The 19,850-nt window shown below is 42.1% G+C and overlaps 1 protein-coding gene and 1 long non-coding RNA gene across 2 annotated transcripts in view; one reads left to right on the forward strand and one right to left on the reverse strand.

The window, feature by feature from the left end:
• syt7b (synaptotagmin VIIb) overlaps positions 1 to 19,850 on the forward strand; it is a 210,488-nt gene that overhangs the window by 144,386 nt on the left and 46,252 nt on the right. Inside the window, exon 6 of the mRNA XM_067249495.1 lies at positions 10,219 to 10,341. Within this exon, the coding sequence (XP_067105596.1) occupies positions 10,219 to 10,341 (123 nt within the window). The remainder of the gene's footprint in view (positions 1 to 10,218; positions 10,342 to 19,850) is intronic.
• The window catches only part of LOC136955779 (uncharacterized), a 145,372-nt gene that overhangs the window by 110,177 nt on the left and 15,345 nt on the right, over positions 1 to 19,850 (reverse strand). The window lies entirely within an intron of this gene.

Raw genomic sequence — 19,850 nt, forward strand, 5'->3', positions numbered from 1 at the left:
TAATCTATTCTCCAAGTTGGGTTGGGAGCTGGGTCTGTACTACGCTAGCTATAATGACTTTCACCTTGATATTTTAGCGCGGATGTATACCTTGCCGAATTGCACTGTAGAGGGCGAGAACGAGTCTTTGAACCTGTGTGTATGCCTTGTGTATGAAATTATCACATCAAACGTAACGTGCTAACATGGATGCAGCTATGAAGCCGCCTGGTTTGCTTCAGGGAAAATGTATTTTTAAGAAGCTTCCCAATGGAAACCTCGACAAGACTAAGGTTGTTTGCACCTTGTGCTATGCGGAATTAGTTTACTGTAGGAGTTCTTCCAGTCTCAAATACCACCTAAACGCAAAGCTTCCCTTAGCTAATGCGGAAGATGCCGGGCCAAGCACAGATGTTGCGCAGGGGAAGAGTCGTCGTCAAACTACTGTTTGAGTGCAACCGAGGCAAGCCCGTCAGCACAGCTCTATCAGCCAAGCTAACTAATCTAATAAACAGTTAATAAACACAAGTACATCTTATTGAACATAATTTATTTTCATCACCAATTATATAGAACAGCTTTCTCAAGCAGTTTGTGATGCATTTTGGAAACAGGAGATGAGCCCCTGGTCTAATGCGCCGGCTTGAGAAACCCGTTCTCAAAGACTTACTTTTAGTCATTATTTGGGTAGCACACATATTCTGAATGCCTTCGGTGGAATTCAGATGAGCCATTTTAATGTAGATTAACGCCAAGATTACAGTGAGATTAATCTAGATTTAAAAAAATTAATCTATGCCCACCACTACTTTTAACGATTAAAAATGTATGAAAGTCAATAAGATACTCTTTTCATCACTGTTTTTTCTCCATTTTCAACAGTAAGAAAATATCGCAATGCATAACAATGACAGATATACTTTTAACACTTTTTCTCACCATTTAGTTTTTAAAGCACATACCTCTTTTAAAATTTTTGTAAAACCTTCTTCACTATTCAACCCATCAAAACAATCGTTTTGACTGCTTTCAGCAAACACACACATTTTCTTCAGGAAATGTACCTTTCTAGTTTTTTATTATTATTATTTTTAGGGGTGCTGAGATTAAATTTAGGGGTACTTGAGCACCCCTAAAAAGGGTCTAAAATCGCCACCGCTACATTGTATGCTTTTCGGGCGTGCGAGGGCACTTGTCACCCCCCATAGATTACACGCCATATTTTATTGACATGTGAACAACGTGTACGTGTCATGTCCACTACTACACTTGACATACGCCTCAAATACGCGAGACCTACGCCTACGTGAAAACTACGCATAACTGTTTGATAAATATATTGGCGTGCGCACAGGCAGGTGTTATGTGTGCTGCACATACTGACATTGTTGTATGAGGTGTAATACGTGAATGACATAGGCTATTGACCCAAGGCAAGTACATTTTCAGACAATGAGACGGGAAAAATGGCTCTGCGCTTCTAGTGATCAGAATCAGAATGGGATTTATTCGCCATGAAAGTTTGCACAGACAAGGAATTTGCTTTGGCAGGAAGGTGCATACAATAAACATATACCTAAAATTTAAATATGTGGGCTATCTATACTAAGGGTACATAAACTAGCAGTACTAAGTGGGATTAGAATAGTAGTGATGAGGATGTTCATCACTGAACAAAGTATGCGAAGCACACATGTCCATGCCTTTGCGCACGCCTTATCAAATGTAATATGCACAAATTACACCTGTTTATATGAACACAACATTTTCTATCAAACTGTAAGGTGTAGTATTCATTCCGTGCTTTCCACAACTCGCCAGAGTAGCCTACTGATTTCACCCCATACACACATGCACACACGCACACACAGCCAGGCTCACACACTCACACACAACTTGCCCTCTTGTACCCAACCACAGTAGCTGGTTCCCACAATAAATCTAGACCACCTTGATCCACTGCTAGCCCATCACCGTTACAGCCTACAGTACCATATGGATGACTGGATCCCCTGGCTGGCTGTCTGGTTGACTGGGTGCTGCTCCTGTGATACCTGTAGCTGGTTTGGTAACTCCCCGTCCCCTGTGGTTCAGTGGCTCTGCCGTCCAATAAGACGTTTGCTTTACTCTTACGCTTCTTTCTCTGTTTGTTTCTGTCTGTTTGTCTGTCTGTCTTTCTAATCCTATACCCTCTGACTTCCTCTGTCTCATCCCTCCTCTTTCTCTCTTTTTTTCTTTCTTTCATTCTCTTTCTTGACTCTCTTTCTCTCTCTCTCTTTCTGCCTCTCTCACTCTATTTTTATTTGTCTCTCCACCCCTCCCATTTTATATTTTTTGTCTTTGTGATCGTTCCTCCTTGCCCTGCTATTTCAGTGGGGCAGTGGAGAAGGGTGGGGCCGCTGGGGGCGGGGCAGGGGGCGGGCCCAGCCGCAGTGACAGCGTGGTAACTCCCCGTCCCCTGTGGTTCAGTGGCTCTGCCGTCCAATAAGACGTTTGCTTTACTCTTACGCTTCTTTCTCTGTTTGTTTCTGTCTGTTTGTCTGTCTGTCTTTCTAATTCTATACCCTCTGACTTCCTCTGTCTAATCCCTCTCTCTCTTTTTTTTTTCTTTCTTTCACTCTCTTTCTTGACTCTCTTTCTGTCTCTCTCTCTTTCTGCCTCTCTCACTCTATTTTTATTTGTCTCTCCACCCATCCCATTTTATATTTTTTGTCTTTGTGATCGTTCCTCCTTGCCCTGCTATTTCAGTGGGGCAGTGGAGAAGGGTGGGGCCGCTGGGGGCGGGGCAGGGGGCGGGCCCAGCCGCAGTGACAGCGTGCGGAGCATAGTGGCGGGTAGCAGCAAGGTGGGTCGCTGGCAGACTGTCCAGAGCCACATGCACGCCGGAGACCTGAGGCCCACCAAGTGAGTGTTGTGACTCGATGGGACCACTCCTGGGGGTTTCCTTGCAGCCCTAGCAGGGGCATAGTCTGGCGTGACTGTCTATAGGCAGGAAAGAGAGTGAGAAGGTATGGATGATGACATGGGTGGAATGAAGTGAGAGATGATTGAGGGAACGGTAGAATAGAAGGAAGAGAAGTACGCATGTGTATGCATGAAATGCTGTACTCTGGTGCATGGTCATCTGTTTCCATGGGGAGATTATCCTCTCTTACCAAAGCAACACCTGTCAACTTCTGCTTGTATAGTACTGTATAAACTGTTCCAGCTCTCAACAACCTCACTGGACGGTTATTTCAGGCCCACCTGGAATGTTAATGAAATCCATTCTGTACACTGACAAATCTTACGACTATTTGAAATGTCAGCTGTATTTGAATCAAATATAACTTTCCAAAACGTACTTGTTCACTCAATCATTTTGAACCCGTTCACCTCTTTTCATTCCTTCTGTCAATCCCTTCACCCCTCCCTCACACCTCTCTCATTCATGTCCACCTCTATTCCAGTGGCGGCTGCTGGTCTTTCAAATAGGGTAAGCTCATTTTCGGCCTACATCATATACATTTTCAATTGTTTTGCTAGTTCACTGGCTAGTTCACCCCTACGACACTAGCCTAGCCTAATGAATGAATGAACGAACGATCTAACGAAAAAATATTAAACTCAAAGGAAATGTGGGCATGTAACTCTGTATAACTCGAGATAGCTATCTCCTCCTCCTTGGTGTCTCACGGTGAATGCGTGAGACTTGAGCACCTTTCAAAATAAAAGCACACCATTGGAAGTTTGGTAACATATAAAAATGTAAGTTGGATTTTTGGACAGAGCCGGAGCACACGTCCGCGACCTACTTTTGGGTTGCGACCCACCAGTTGAGAAACACTGTTATAGAAAGATGTCAAAGAACTGTGAATACTGAGAGAATACTCACTTGTGAGTGTGAATGTGTGTGTGTTTAAGGAAGAAACCAAGGCTATTTTACAGGCATCACGGAGTGCTACCAAAAATGTTTGTTCAATGTAGTAATTGTAGAGTTCATGAGCAAACTTTATGACACAGAGGAGACTGAGGATGTTTATTTGAACGATGACCATACGGTTAGCTGTCCATCCTTCCCCTCAGTTTTATTGATTCATCATTGTGTCAGTTATGGCAGAAACATTAGTTGGCTGTACATATACAGTAGTCTCACACAGCGCTCTCTGTAATCCTAACCTTGCCTGTGTACATCATTGTTCGTCAACTGTATGCAGTTGTTTCTCTTCCATTTTGTTTGTTCCATTTTGTTTCATTCCTTTGTTCTCTTGTCTGTGCTGTAATGTCTTCTCTAAGCATCCTTTTTTTCACACTGGGTTCTTGTCTCTCCCACTTCATTAACTGCATAAAAGAGGTTTCAGTACTGAGACTGTAAACAGCGTCAGTGAGATGATTGTGAACCTTCCTGTACAAAAGGGAGAGCATGGTACAGCACTTTGGGCTAACCTAGCACAATTGGGACAGAGCTGATGGCCTGTGTAGATGTTTGGAGGGGTTGACATCCTGTTGATAACATTCATATGAAACATGATTACAATTTAACAATTTCTAAACATAGTCCCTTTTGAAGATACCCCATATCCACTGAATCATAATCATTAACCAGTCACCAGCCTCAGCCCATTCTCACTCAACAAGCCGTAACACAACAACTGTGTGTGTTTGTGTGTGTAGGATGGGCGTAAAGGTTTGTGTGTGTGTGTCTGTAAAGGGGTGGGTGTGTGTGGAGGGGCAGAGTGTTGTGAATTATGGCTGGTATTAATTTGATCTACCTCTGTCTTTTTCTGGGGTCACGTCTCTGTGGCTTCTATAGACTCACTGAAGCGCACACACAAATAAACCCACACAGGCACACATACTGTACACACACAGGCACACACACAGTCCTGGGCAGTAAATAGTGGGGCATAACATTAGCTTCAGACAGCACTGTTTAGAAGTAGCTCACAGCAATCAGGGATGGCGGAGATGGAGGGGGGAACAGAGTTAAATGAGAGTAAAACCAAACAGATGATTAAAGGAGGGGTTGAGAGTGGCTGTGTGGATAGATTGAGGGTGGGCCTAAACTGAAGGGTAAGGCAAGATAAATGGGTGAGACAAAGAGGTCAGAAGTGGACAGGAGAGGAGAAAGGGGGAGAGAGGGAAGCAAGGAGGTAGGGGGAAGGCAGAGCAAGTCTTGGATGAATAGGTGAGTGGAGGAAAGATAAATGGAAAGAGGAAAAAGCAAGATGAGGAGGGGTAGGTCATGGTAAATGATGTAAAAGGAACAAAGAAGCAATAGACAATCAGAGGGAAACATATAGAGATGTTTTAGTGTAGTTTCTGGTTGAGCTGATCTCATCTATGGGGAGGCCAGTTGACTGTTTAACCACCAGAGTTAGTATCAGAATATGAGTGAATTCATTAAGAAACAAGATACCAGTCTGTCCACACTCTCTGAGACTGTAACATACAGCACAGTAAAGTGTCCAATATCAACTCCAATATAACTGCTTTCCTGTTGCTAACCTTTGACTGTATCTGATTATCCTCTTGCTCTGTCTCTCCTCCTCAATCACTATCTCCTCTCTCTTCATTCCGCATTCTACTCTCTTAATCCTGTCTCATCTGTCCTCTCTCCTTCCATGATTTGTTATGTTTTGCGATATTGTATTCCTTCAATGTCACACTTATCCTTCTCATCTCTTAATCTCCTGGTCTCCCTCTTACTCTGTCTGACCACAAATTACCTCTTCGTTGGCCTCTCTCCACCTCCACCCTACACCCTCCTCTATTATTCTATTTTCTTCTCTTTCCTAATCTCTCACTCCATCAATCATATCTCTTCTGCCATATTGTTTGCGTGTACTGTCCCCTATTCCTCCTTTCCTTCGCACTCTCTCCTTCTGTGGCCAGTTTTGGGGACCCGTCCCTGTCCTCCGCCTCCACGCTGGAACACATTCCCTCCTCGGCCGCTGCCCGGCCGCGCCCCCTGGTCCGTCAGCAGAGCCTCCAGCAGCCCCTCACTCACCAGCCCCCCTCAGGGCCCAATGACCCCCCTGCTACCTCCCAGAGCCTGGGCCAACTCCACACAGGGCCAGGAGGGGGGGGGGGGCACCGGGGTGGCCCACGGGGGGTCAGGGGGAGTCCGGTGGGAGCCGCTCGCTACAGAGGGGCAATGGCAGGGCGTTCCCGGTCGAACCCTGGGAGCTGGGATCATATGATGGGCCAGATACGGAACCGAGGACTGGACGTCAAGTCCTTCCTGTGAGTATGGAAGTTATTTTTAGGATGCATGTAATGACTTACACTGGGTTTACCTAAGATGTATGGGATGTTCTGTACTGAGTGCATACCTGTCTGATCTGCTCTGGTTCTGTGGGGTCTGCTGTCTGATTTCTCAGTATGTTCTTATTTCTCCCTCTTTCTGAACTACCCAAACATGTCCTTGATAGATGTACAATAACATTGACTTCTCACATCAAAAGCCAAATTCTTAGTGTTGACACCGATTTTTACATCACTCTGGGCAATGTTCTGTCTGTGTGACCTTAAAGTATCTGTTTTTAGCTTGCTGTGTCATCTCCGTTATCAGTCCATAGGTCACATTCTTCCACTCGAGGGTAGAGCACAGCCTGTAGCAGTAGCACTGTGTGTTCTTGTGAGCTCTGCGCACGCTTGTGTGCGTCTGTTCTGTTAGCCTGTGCTGTGTGTCTACATCACAGTTACAGCCTATGCAAGTCAACGCTGGTGTAGGGGGTAAGCCACAGCAGGTAGTGAATGTTAGTAGGTTAACCATCCTGGTCATTGGTCTCCTGCCAACAGCTTCATTTTCCCCACGAAGGACTGCTACTACTGCAGGGGGCGTGGGGTGCAGGGATAAAGTATATAGATAGATAGTTAAAAAGACAGAGGGAGAGGAGCAATGAGTTAGGGTACTGCAAGGCCATAGATGAAGGCTGGTGACAAGGAGATATGAGATGCTTTCAGGATTGGGAGAGCAAGTTGAAACCTGCCGTTTGAACGGAAAACCACAGTAAATAAATAATGCATTAAACTCAGCCCACATATATTTTACATTTACATTTAGTCATTTAGCAGACGCTCTTATCCAGAGCGACTTACAGTAAGTACAGGGACATTCTCCTGAGGCAAGTAGGGTGAAGTGCCTTGCCCAAGGACACAACGTCAGTTGGCATGACCGGGAATCGAACTGGCAACCTTCGGATTACTAGTCCGACTCCCTCACCGCTCAGCCACCTGACTCCCATTTTAACTGGAGCTACAATAATATGTCCAGATTTAAGCTTATCATCTCTGCCTGAGGTTAGTTAAGTGGTAGACTGGTTAACATGAATCACCAACAGCAGTGATAACAACAACAGAACATAAATCAAAATGTGATTCATCATAAGACGCCAGGCTACCACAGGAACCTTTTATTCCAACTTATTTTATTCCAGTTCACTTCTCCTGTGCTTTGCAGACAACAAACAGCTTTGGACATCTATATTGAGCAATCTGGTGATTCCACAAATATCACAGATTTTCTGATATATTATCAGTTTAGATGAGGGACCAGTGTGAATGTGTGTTTGTGTAGATGAGGGACCAGTGTTTGTAGTAAGGCCAGGGATGAACAGTAACATGAGACCCCACATGTTTGAGAACCAGGATACAGAGAGTACCATTGCTCCCTCTCTTTGTGTGTGTGGAATGATCAATGACTGATGATGATGTACTCTACACGACAGCCTGCAGACCATTGCTCCCCTGCCCCCCTTCCGCTCTCCTAACCTATCCTCCCCTTCCGCCCCAATTCCCTTTTCCTTCTGTCCACTTCAGTCACTGGTGGCCACACCAGTTTCTGAATATGGACCTCCCCCCAGTGAATCATCACTCAATAAAGGCATGCCAGACACACACTCACACACACACACACCCAGAGGTGGCCTTGCCCATAGGTCCTATCCCCTTGAATCTACCTGGGTCTTACTAATAAACCAGGGACCGGAGGGAGAATAAAAAACAAATGAAACTTTCCTAGATCTGCTCAGAAAGTATGTTTGACTGACAGGATTTTAATCTAGATTTCCTTTTGTAAACTTAGTTCACAGGGTGATCTTACAGCCACATGTACTGCAGGAGGAATTGGCCTTCACTGACTAGTGTCAGATTCCTGTTTGACTTGCCTGTTGCCTGAGATTGTGACAGTCAGGCAGGAATGACGTTACAACAGTCTCAGAGAAAAAGATTCACTGCTCCCAACACATGACATCTCTCACACTAGAGAGTTCATAGTTGGAGTTCTCCTTGTAGTCATGAAAAGGACCGTTTAGCCAGTACTTTCTCCTGACCCCGAACATCTATTAACCTGACACATAGACACAATATACTGTTATTAATAGCAAGCTTACATGATAAACGTACTAACTAGTATCCAATGACTAGTTCTATTGATTAGTGATTAATGTAAGCACACAGGAAATCCCTATTTCTTCCACACTGTCTAATACCCTGCTATAAGCTCTGAGGCTAATCAATGGCATTCATCTTGGGGTTGTTAATGGTTTCCTGGTGGGCCACTGTCTTTCCAGCACCAGTCCGGATGCACAAACACTCATCTGCCAACACTGTTCTGTCTTAACTCTGGGAGGAGACAAACAGTGGGGGAGACAGATGTAAGAAAGACAGGAGAAAGAGAGAGAGACAGAGAGAGGTAGGAGAGAGGGGAAAAGAGAAAGAGAGAGGGAGTCAGGTGGCTGAGCGGTTAAGGAATCGGGCTATTAATCAGAAGGTTGCTGGTTCGATCCACGGCTCTGCAAAATGACGTTGTGTCCTTGGGCAAGGCACTTCACCCTACTTGCCTCGGGGGAATGTCCCTGTACTTACTGTAAGTCACTCTGGATAAAAGCGTCTGCTAAATGACTAAAAATGTAAAAATGAGAGAGGTAGGTGAGTGAGTGGAGGGGGTGCAAAAATAGGTATACTGAAGATGGAGTGAGAATGAGAAGGAAATAAGGGATAGGGAGCATTTGGGTCAAAGAGGGGAAGAGAGAAATCACTGATAGAGGGAGGAGAAACACAAGCAGGATCAATGATAATCCATTTTTTACAATGTGATAAACGGCTTCCGCTCGAGGATAACATCTCAGTCCTGATACAAGGAGGACTTACACTCAGACGCCCAATGTCTACCGGTGTGTATTCAAGGCTCAAATATACTAGCTGATTTGTTAGCTAGTGGAGGTTTTTTCTCTTTAAGAGGAGACTCTGGGAAAGAGAGCAGAGACTGAGGACAAGCTAAGCAGTAGGAGACAGACAGATACAAACATTTACATTTAGCAGACGCTCTTATCCAGAGCGACTTAAAGTAAGTACAGGGACATTCCCCCGAGGCAATTAGGGTGAAGTGCCTTGCCCAAGGACAGAACATCATTTAGTACAGCCAGAATCGAACCTGCAACCTTCTGATTACTAGCCCGATTCCCTAACCGCTCAGCCACCTGACCCCCTGTTTTGCTCAAATGTTCTCTTCTGTCCTTCACTTTATTCTTTATTCCCCTGCTGCTTGAGTGTATACGCATGTGTGTGTGTGCCTGTGTGCATGGGTGTGTGTGTGGTTGTTTGTGTCTGTGTGTCTGGCAGCGAAGGGAAGATGGTGGTTCTGTCACAGATGAAGTAGAGAGGACGTAGGGTACACATGGTACATGAGAGTCAGTGGTTTGTTTGCGTGTGTGTTTTGTAAGGGCAGTGTGAGCAGACTAAGTGTTTGATGGTGGTAGTTCGACAGGACAGGGTCTCAGGATAGAGTGATTTACCTCAGCACACCACATGCTGTGAGGGGTGACGGGGTGTGACTGCATTTGTTTACCATTTCTCGCTGTTTGTATCCATGTGTCAGTGTTCACAGATATGAAAGTGTGTGGGGAACCTGGGTGTGTTCAACTATTTACAAAAGAGCATTGGCGTGTTAATATGTTCTTGTTAAGGGCACAGTCTCCATGGCCTCTAGCCTTCACGGTGCAGCTCACTTTGATAAGTGACTCCAGGCCTTTTAGTTTGAAGAATTATAATTGTTGAACAACTGCTGGTGTCTCTGCTATTCTGACTGCTGCCCTCTAAGTTCTTCACTTGTTTGTTCTCTGTTTTGCTCAAATGTTCTCTTCTGTCCTTCACTTTATTCTTTATTCCCCTGCTGCTTGAGTGTGTACGCATGTGTGTGTGTGTGCCTGTGTGCATGGGTGTGTGTGTGGTTGTTTGTGTCTGTGTGTCTGGCAGCGAGGGGAAGATGGTGGTTCTGTCTCTAGCCATAGGTCTGGCAGAGCAGGATGACTTTGCAAACCTCCCAGACCTTCAGGAAGATCCAGCATCTCAGGAGAGCCAGACACCCATAGACAAGAGGTGAACGAATGAACATGAACAAATCAATCATCTATCTATCTGTCTTTCTGTCTCTGCCAAACTGTCAGACTGTCTGCGCATCAGGAAGGACATTGATGAAATAATCTAAGTGCTGAATACACCAATTTGCAAAGTTTGTAAGTAAGCATCTGAGGAGGCAAGCACTAGACAGCTGTTATTGGTCCTGTAAAATCTGGGCATTTGAGAGGTGTTTGACGTTGTGTCCTTGGGCAAGGCACTTCACCCTACTTGCCTCGGGGAGAATGTCCCTGTACTTACTGTAAGTCGCTCTGGATAAGAGCTAAATGACTAAATGTAATGTAAATGTAATGTAAATGTTTCAAATCTTAGGAAGATAGAAATAGATCAGTCACTTGCGTAGAATTGTGGTAGCAGATATATTCAGAGGATGAGGTGATATCTGCTCTTATTTTGTTGGGTGTTTATCCTTAGGGGCTGCTCTGCTGTGGCCATGGGAAGTATAACACGTTTCATGGTCCGGCTACGGTTATGACCTGATCAGCCTTGAAATGCATTGTGCCCATCTCTTCTCTTCCGTTGTCTCTTCTCCTCTCATATCCTCTCCTATCCTCATTTTCTTTCCTCTTCTCTCCTTCCTGAGCCCCACTGTCCAGCTGTAATCAAAGCCAGCCTGTGTGAGGTGGGGCCCAAAGGGGTCATGAGGGCAAAGCTGTCCAGTGTCCTTCTGCTTCTACTACTAAAAACCCCTTCAATCATCATCTGTGTCCATCTCTCAGTATTTCTTGGTCTCTCCCACCCCCTTTGGCCTTCTACTGGAGCCCAGTCAACTGAGGATGATGGAAAGCGATGATCCCTCTAAGAGCAGAAAAAAAAGCTGTCTGGCAAAAAGAGAAAGAGAGAGATGTGGGGAAAACTGCTGTCAGGTTTTCACCTCAGAAAAATGTACACTCTTGGACAAAAGTACACAGAGGCATCGACCCTGAGAAAGATATAGCCATTCGAACTTTAGAGAGATTGTGGGAAACACAGCATCCAGACAGAAGACATACATACAATACACGTACATATATATTCTCTAAATAAGATTCAATGGTTCTAAGGAGATAGTTTTTTTTACCATCCATCTGTCACCTGCCTTACTTGCAGTGCATCTCATTGTATCCTATGGAGTGATACTAATCTAAAATTATGCAATTTGAGAGAGAGAGAGAGCAAATAGAGAGAGTAGAAGAAAGAAGATCGAGAAAATGAGATGGCATTGGCTGCATTCAGACATATATTCAGTTCATCAGAGCCGCGTGAGATGCATGACAGAGATCATCTGTAATCTCTTTATTTTTCTTCTCAAATAAAAAATCATTACGGTGTTTCAGCCGTGCTCCAGAGTCAACTATAGCTAAACTGTCCATGCTGGGGAGGTAGGCGAGCAAAACAATGCAAGCCATCTTTATTATCACCTTGGAGACCAGCATGCTGATAACCATAATACTAATCAAAGATTAGTGATGCTCCAGAAGCTGTGGCGGTTTCATGCCTGAACACCCTCTTCTCTACCTTATTAAAATCTACATTTATCATATCAGTACATATATAAATATACAAATTCACATATATACAGTATATATACAGTTAGGTCCATAAGTATTTGGACATTGACACAATTTTCATCATTTTGGCTCTATATACCACCACAATGGATTTGAAATGAAACAATCAAGATGTGTTTTAAGTGCAGACTTTCAGCTTTAATTTCAGGGTATTTACATCCAAATCAGGTGAACGGTGTAGGAATTACAATACATTTTATATGTGGCCCCCCCCTTTTTAAGGGACCAAAAGTAATTGGACAATTGGCTGCTCAGCTGTTCCATGGCCAGGTGTATGTTATTCTCTCATAAAGGGAGTTCGTTATTTCATTGACAAGGAGCAGATAAAAGGTCTAGAGTTCATTTCAAGTATGGTATTTGTGTTTGGAATCTGTTGCTGTCAACTCTCAATATGAAGTTCAAAGTGCTGTCACTATCAGTGAAGCAAGCCATCGTTAGGCTGAAAAATCAAAACAAACCTATCAGAGAGATAGCAAAAACATTAGGTGTGGCCAAATCAACTGTTTGGTACATTCTTAAAAAGAAAGAACGCACTGGTGAGCTCAGCAACACCAAAAGACCCGGAAGACCACGGAAAACAACTGTGGTGGATGACAGAAGAATTATTTCCCTGGTAAAGAAAAACCCCTTCACAACAGTTGGCCAGATCAAGAACACTCTCCAGGAGGTAGGCGTATCTGTGTCAAAGTCAACAATTAAGAGAAGACTTCACCAGAGTAAATACAGAGGGTTCACCATAAGATGTAAACCATTGGTGAGTCTCAAAAACAGGAAGACCAGATTAGAGTTTGCCAAAAAACATCTAAAAGAGCCTGTACAGTTCTGGAACAACATCCTATGGACAGATGAGACCAAGATCAACTTGTACCAGAATGATGGGAAGAGAAGAGTATGGAGAAGGGAAGGAACTGCTCATGATCCAAAGCATACCACCTCATCAGTGAAGCATGGTGGAGGTAGTGTTATGGCGTGGGCATGTATGGCTGCCAATGGAACTGGTTCCCTTGTATTTATCGATGATGTGACTGCTGACAAAAGCAGTAGGATGAATTCTGAAGTGTTTCGGGCAATATTATCTGCTCAGATTCAGCCAAATGCTTCAGAACTCATAGGACGGCACTTCACAGTGCAGATGGACAATGACCCGAAGCATACTGCGAAAGCAACCAAAGAGTTTTTTAAGGCAAAGAAGTGGAATGTTCTGCAATGGCCAAGTCAATCACCTGACCTAAATCCAATTGAGCATGCATTTCACTTGCTAAAGACAAAACTGAAGGGAAAATGCCCCAAGAACAAGCAGGAACTGAAGACAGTTGCAGTAGAGGCCTGGCAGAGCATCACCAGGGACGAAACCCAGCGACTGGTGATGTCTATGGCTTCCAGACTTCAGGCTGTCATTGACTGCAAAGGATTTGCAACCAAGTATTAAAAGTGACAATTAGATTTATGATTATGTTAGTTTGTCCAATTATTTTTGGTCCCTTAAAAAGGGGGGGGGGGGCACATATAAAATGTGTTGTAATTCCTAAACCGTTCACCTGATTTGGATGTAAATACCCTGAAATTAAAGCTGAAAGTCTGCACTTAAAGCACATCTTGATTGTGTCATGTCAAATCTATTGTGGTGGTATACAGAGCCAAAATGCTGAAAATTGTGTCAATGTCCAAATACTTATGGACCTAACTGTATATAAAATGTATATATATAATTTACTCATTTATACAATTTGTGTCTGTTTTTAAAGAATTTCATTAGCAAACTATTACGTAAAATCACCTATTTTAAATGTTAGTTATATTTTTTTTTTTATTCAAGTCAGCTAAAGTACCTTTTTTTTGTTTGATGGACCTGCTATCTGAATATGTCTCTTTATAATGATCTTTGAAAAGAATTGCAGCTTTGTGGCTCCAGAAAAGTGGTAATGCTTCATTGTGACACAGACTTTGAGCCCCTGATTTGGCCCCCCCACTACCCCAGCCCATGCCCACTCTCCTATCAAAGCTACTGGGATGCTTTATCAAAGCATCCTCACTATCATATTATAAATAAAAGCTGCTTTAGCATGACAATGCTTGGCTTGGTAGGAGGCCAGGGCACAAGACTGGAAAATAGGATGCTGGAGGCTAGATGTAGAGGCTGAAGGTTAGCGGCTGGAGGCTGCATCTGAAAAGATGGAAGCTGGCAGAACTTATGTCCCAATTGTAACTGTTTTCAATACAGGTTGCAAAGAGATATGATTGGCTAGAAACAGCAATGTGGTCAGCGCCAAAAAAATATTTTTAAGAGATGTCAGCTCTCGGTCCCCAGGCCATTTAACACGCCTGGCCTGTATATCAACCAGACAAAAGTGAGAGAGAGAATGCTGTGGATACATTGCAAAACGCTCACATAGAAAGTCATTGTGATCAATACCTCATGCCCGTTATGTTTATTGAATTGCTTATTGATCATTTCAAGGGGAAATTGATTGATGGTTCCACTTCTTTATTTATTCATCCAATGAAAGTGATTGATTTGAAATATCAATCGTATTCTTGTATTGTGTCAATAGTTATTTCATAGGGCACCCTTTAAAATCAGGATGAAAAAGGGAGGGTTATTCAGAAAGCATGAAGTTGCCCTTACAAAAAAGAAGTATATTAAAGTATACTATAAGTATACTAAAATATGGATAGTACACTTTTAGTTCACTTTTGATATACTTTTAAGGAGTATACTTAGAAAACAGTTCACTTTTGATATACTTTTAAGGAGTATACTTAGAAAATAGTTCACTTTTGATATACTTTTAAGTATGCTTTGAAAATAGTTCACTTTTGATATACTTTTAAGAAGTATGCTTCGAAACAGAAAATTGTATAAATTTCTTCTGGAGTAAGATGTACGTTTTCTATTATTATACAGCAAAAACAGTCAAAATAATTTTTAAGTAGGCCTACATTACAGGGTAAATTCTTTAGATCCATCTCATTCTAATTATTCATGTATAGGAAAATCTATTATGCATTGCACATTGAATCTTTTTTCGTACTGAAGCTGTAACCTTAATTACTGCCAAAACATTTTGAAGCCCTATACTCTTATACTAATAATTGGGTGTGCTTTGCCTTCGGCAAGGGCACAGCCTTTGTTCTCTCACATATACCTTATTGGGTGTGCTTTGCCTTCGGCAGGGGCACAACCTTTGTTCTCTCACATATATATATTTTTTATTATTATTTTTTTTTCTTTTACCCCCCTAAAACTCAGTCAATATTTGGCCTACATAGACAACCTAGGTGTCAAAAGTTTCGTCTTGGTAGCGATTTAGTTGCTTCTATTGGGATTTACGTTCCGTTGCATGGTTTAGGCTCAAGTTAAGTTTTTGTGGCGAAAAGTGAAGCTAACGGTGGCTAATTTGCTAGCCAGTCACTGACGTTACTAACGTCACTACGTCACTAACGTCACGAAAAAACGCGTGACTACCTTTGGCAGAACATTCGTTTCGCATCTGTTAACTTGGGGGATAGCTAGGCTAACTATAGCTTTACTGCAAGGCAGCTGCAGAAACGCCACAAGCAAAGAGGCCAGGGTGATAACTATTTACTCATTTTACTTTGTAATATGACACACAATTGTGATGTGTAATGTACAATATAAGATGATATTATTAAGGAAGTACATTTACTTTCGGAAACAGTAGTCTACTATTTCACTGAAGTATTAGCATCACGACATTAGCCTCTGTTGCCCGGGCAACACATACTACAGTGGTCTATGATGCATCTGTTTTCAATCGTTAAAATAAACATTCCTCACAAATACATTTTCGTTGTAGGATTTATTATGACATTACATTAGTAAACGATTTGTTGGTGAAATTATCATTACCTGTGGTTTCAAACCAGTGTTGCTCACTGCAACGCTGTAGCCTACGCTAGACACTACAAAAACATCTACACAGCTGTTTAGGAAGTCAAACGGCGACAGAACATGTTCGGCACTCCCCTTACTTAAATCAAAAGTCTTTCAATAGGTGAAACTATCTGACTACTAACCTGAACTTCATTGCCACAGCCTAAACTTTGTCAATCTGTTCATGATAATAATTAACTTCAGCCTAAACCGTACAACGGAACGTTAAATCCAATTCAACCAAAGCAATCGCTACCAAGACGAACACAGCAGTAGTCTGTAGGCATACTGTACTGTAGTAGTACAATTTACTGGGGCAGCTTCTCCACACAGGGCATATATATCGCATTTTGCGTTGTTACTGACAATGATCGCTACCAGTGAGCGATTTTCCACTAAATAAATGTCAAGCTTATTAACGTTTTTGGGGGCATATTTTCAGTTAGCAGATGGTACTGTTTGAATCGCGATTCCATCTTCTACTGCCGGTAACGTCGTAGAATAATTTTCAAAGGGGGTTCTTTATTAATGAATGAATGCAATATGAGTAGGCTAAATGCCTGAAAATATCACGAGAAGGGAAAAACTTAAAAGGACGTTTAAGTCATAGAGATTAGGTCAATTTTTACACCGGTCTGCCAAATCTATTCGTTTTGATTCAGGCTGCCTCTTGCAGGGGAAACGAGAAGACATCTATTTCATTCTACACTTCACTCGTATTTTGAGTTGTAAATGAGAAAAATTCATTTATTCATTTATTCATTTATTTATTTATTCATTTATTCATTCATTCATTCATTGTTCCCAATATGATAATGAGAGGAGGCCAGTAGGCGTGGAAACTGACGTTCAGACAATGCAATCAATCCAGAGCCATAGATTCAATCTAGATAACGCCTGGGACACACTGGCTGCGAAGCGCCCTGAAGCGCCACAATCTGCTACGAATGATGCGATGCTGTTCACACTAGACGCGCATTTCTCCACGCCGGTCACCAAGCCTTTCACCTTCTCTGAGCTTTCCTTTTATACATGTAAAGCTGACCTGGTACATAAACATGGCATAGGCTACAGGCTAATTAGGTAACTTGTTGCTCCAACAACCGTCGCAACAGCATCCCATTCCCAACATAACGTGGCAATGTTTGGCTTTTGTTGCCGTAGTCTTTGTAAAATACGTGCTGTGGGGCATACAACTCCATGTAGGACTAAGCTACATTTCATCTTCGATGATTAACTTTGTGTCGTCAATCTTCACAATTCTCTTCTGCTTGATTGGGGGCTATGACAGATCGTCTATCTCGCTCTTACACACAGGACAAAAATGTTGGTTTGACAATCAACAATCAGGATTTTTTTTTTTTAAATGTTTACATTTTGAGAATTGATCGGATATCGTTTTTATCGGGGTACTGTAAACACATGGTTGGCCGGTCAGCGTAGTGAAGTTGGGTGTTAAGTGATAGCCCACAACTAACGTAGTCAATTCTTTATAACATGTTTGTTTATCCAAATATCATATGGTGAATTAAATCGTTGTTTTCAACGAGGTCGGCCAGCCTGGCCATGTAGGCTATGTTGTCCATAAAAACGATATCCGCTTCGCAGCCAGTGTGTCCCAGGCGTTAGCTAGATTCAATCTATGGCTCTGGATTGAATGCAATGTCTGAACGTCAGTTTCCACGCCTACTGGCCTCCTCTCATTATCATATTGGGAACAATGAATGAATAAATAAATGAATAAATAAATAAATGAATAAATGAATGAATAAATAAATGAATACAAAAATAAATACATACATAAATGTAAAATATATGTAACTATTGATTGACAATTTTCGTTTATTTCTGTCTAAATGCATGGATGTGGACATTTATTTATTCATTCATTCATTTGTAAATATGGCAGGTTTGGTCCTCCATATGCAGAGGCCCTACCGCAAAGTCGCAGCTGTGAGATGTGAGAGAGACATAAAAAAGTAAAAAAATAACAAAAGCACAACAGCAGCCTATCTGTGTGGCGTCCTGCCGTAACCCGTCGGATGTCGCGGCCGCTCATTGTTGGCTATAAGCCATAAAAGATTGAAAATCGTTCTGTCAAGATTGAGATTTTTGATGTTTTCTATAGTTAACACCCTGAACTTCATTGTAATGTACAAAAAGTATATAATTACTTATGAAAAACAGTTAATTTCAACGTTCTTAGACATGTCAGCTAGCAAGATTTCCAAGCCGTTTCAAATCAAATGCTCAGTTTGCCTGCTCTTTTGAGTGCTGCAGCAGCCCCAAACAACTGATCAATTAAGTCAGGCTGTTAAACTTAAAAATAACTTGCTGAGAAGTTATTAATGTAGCCTATACTTAAACTGACATTTACATTCACAACGTGATTACAAACAAAACTAGAGAGGATACAATTTCTGGGGAAATTGTAGGGTGTGCTTGCTTGCGTCGGTTGCACAGGGGTCTGTATATTTTATATAAAAATGCATCGGGCCTACTTATTATTTATAAAGATTACATAGATTTAAAAGCATCTTTTTTTTGCTGCTCATTTACAACTCAAAATACGAGTGAAGTGTAGAATGAAATATGATGTCTTCTCATTTCCCCTGCAAGAGGCAGCTGACAGGCTGAATCAAAACAAATACATTTGGCAGACCGGTGTTAAAATGGACCTAATCTCTATGACTTAAACGTCCTTTTAAGTTGTCCCTTCTCGTGATATTTTCAGGCATTTAGCCTACTCATATTGCATTCATTCATTCATTAATAAAGAACCCCCTTTGAAGATTATTCTACGACTTTACCGGCAGAAGATAGAATCGCGATTCAAACAGTACCATCTGCTAACTGAAAATATGCCCCCAAAAACGTAAATAAGCTTGACATTTATTTAGTGGAAAATCGCTCATTCATAAAAAGCTCACTGGTAGCGATCATTGTCAGTAACAACGCAAAATGCGATATAGCCCTGTGTGGAGAAGCTGCCCCGGTAAATTGTACTACTACAGTACAGTACTAGACTACTTCTGTGTTCGTCTTGGTAGCGATTGCGTTGGTTGAATTCGATTTAACGTTCCGTTGTACGGTTTAGGCTGAAATTAATTATTTTCATGAACAGATTGACAAAGTTTAGGCTGTGGCAATGAAGTTCAGGTTAGTAGTCAGATTGTTTCAACTATTGAAAGACTTTTGAGTAAGGGGAGTGCCGAACATGTTCTGTCGCCGTTTGACTTGAACAGCTGAGGAGTTTTTGTTAGCAACTCACACTAGTGTCTCGGGGAGGCTAAAGCGTTGCAGTGAGCTACACTGGTTTGAAACCACAGGTAATGGTAATTTCACCAACAAATCGTTTACTAATGTCAGAATAAATCATACAACGAAAATGTATATGTGAGGAATGTTTATTTTAACGATTGAAAACAGATACATCATAGACCACTGTAGTATGTGTTGCCCGGGCAACACAGGCTAATGTCATGATGCTAATACTTCCGTGAAATAGTAGACTACTGTTTCCGAAAGTAGATGTACTTCCTTAATAATATCAGCTTATATTGTACATTACACATCACAATTGTGTGTCATATCACAAAGTAAAATGAGTAAATAGTTATCACCCTGGCCTCTTTTCTTGTGGCGTTTCTGCAGCTGCCTTGCAGTAAAGCTATAGTTAGCCTAGCTATCCCCCAAGTTAACAGATGCGAAACGAATGTTCTGCCAAAGGTAGTCACGCGTGTTTTCGTGACATTATTGCAGACCGGTGTAAAAATTGACCTAATCTCTATGATTTAAACGTCATTTTAAGTTTTTCTCTTCTCATGATATTTTCAGGCATTTAGCCTACTCATATTGCATTCATTCATGAATAAACAACCCCTTTGAAGATTATTCTACTACGTTACCCTGCAGTAGAAGATGGAATTGCGATTCAAACGGTACCATCTGCTAACTGAAAATATGCCCCCCAAAACGTAAATAAGCTTGACATTTATTTAGTGGAAAATTGCTCATTCATAAAA

This window comes from Osmerus mordax, chromosome 13 (genome assembly GCF_038355195.1).
Source record: "Osmerus mordax isolate fOsmMor3 chromosome 13, fOsmMor3.pri, whole genome shotgun sequence".
Lineage (NCBI taxonomy): Eukaryota > Metazoa > Chordata > Actinopteri > Osmeriformes > Osmeridae > Osmerus > Osmerus mordax.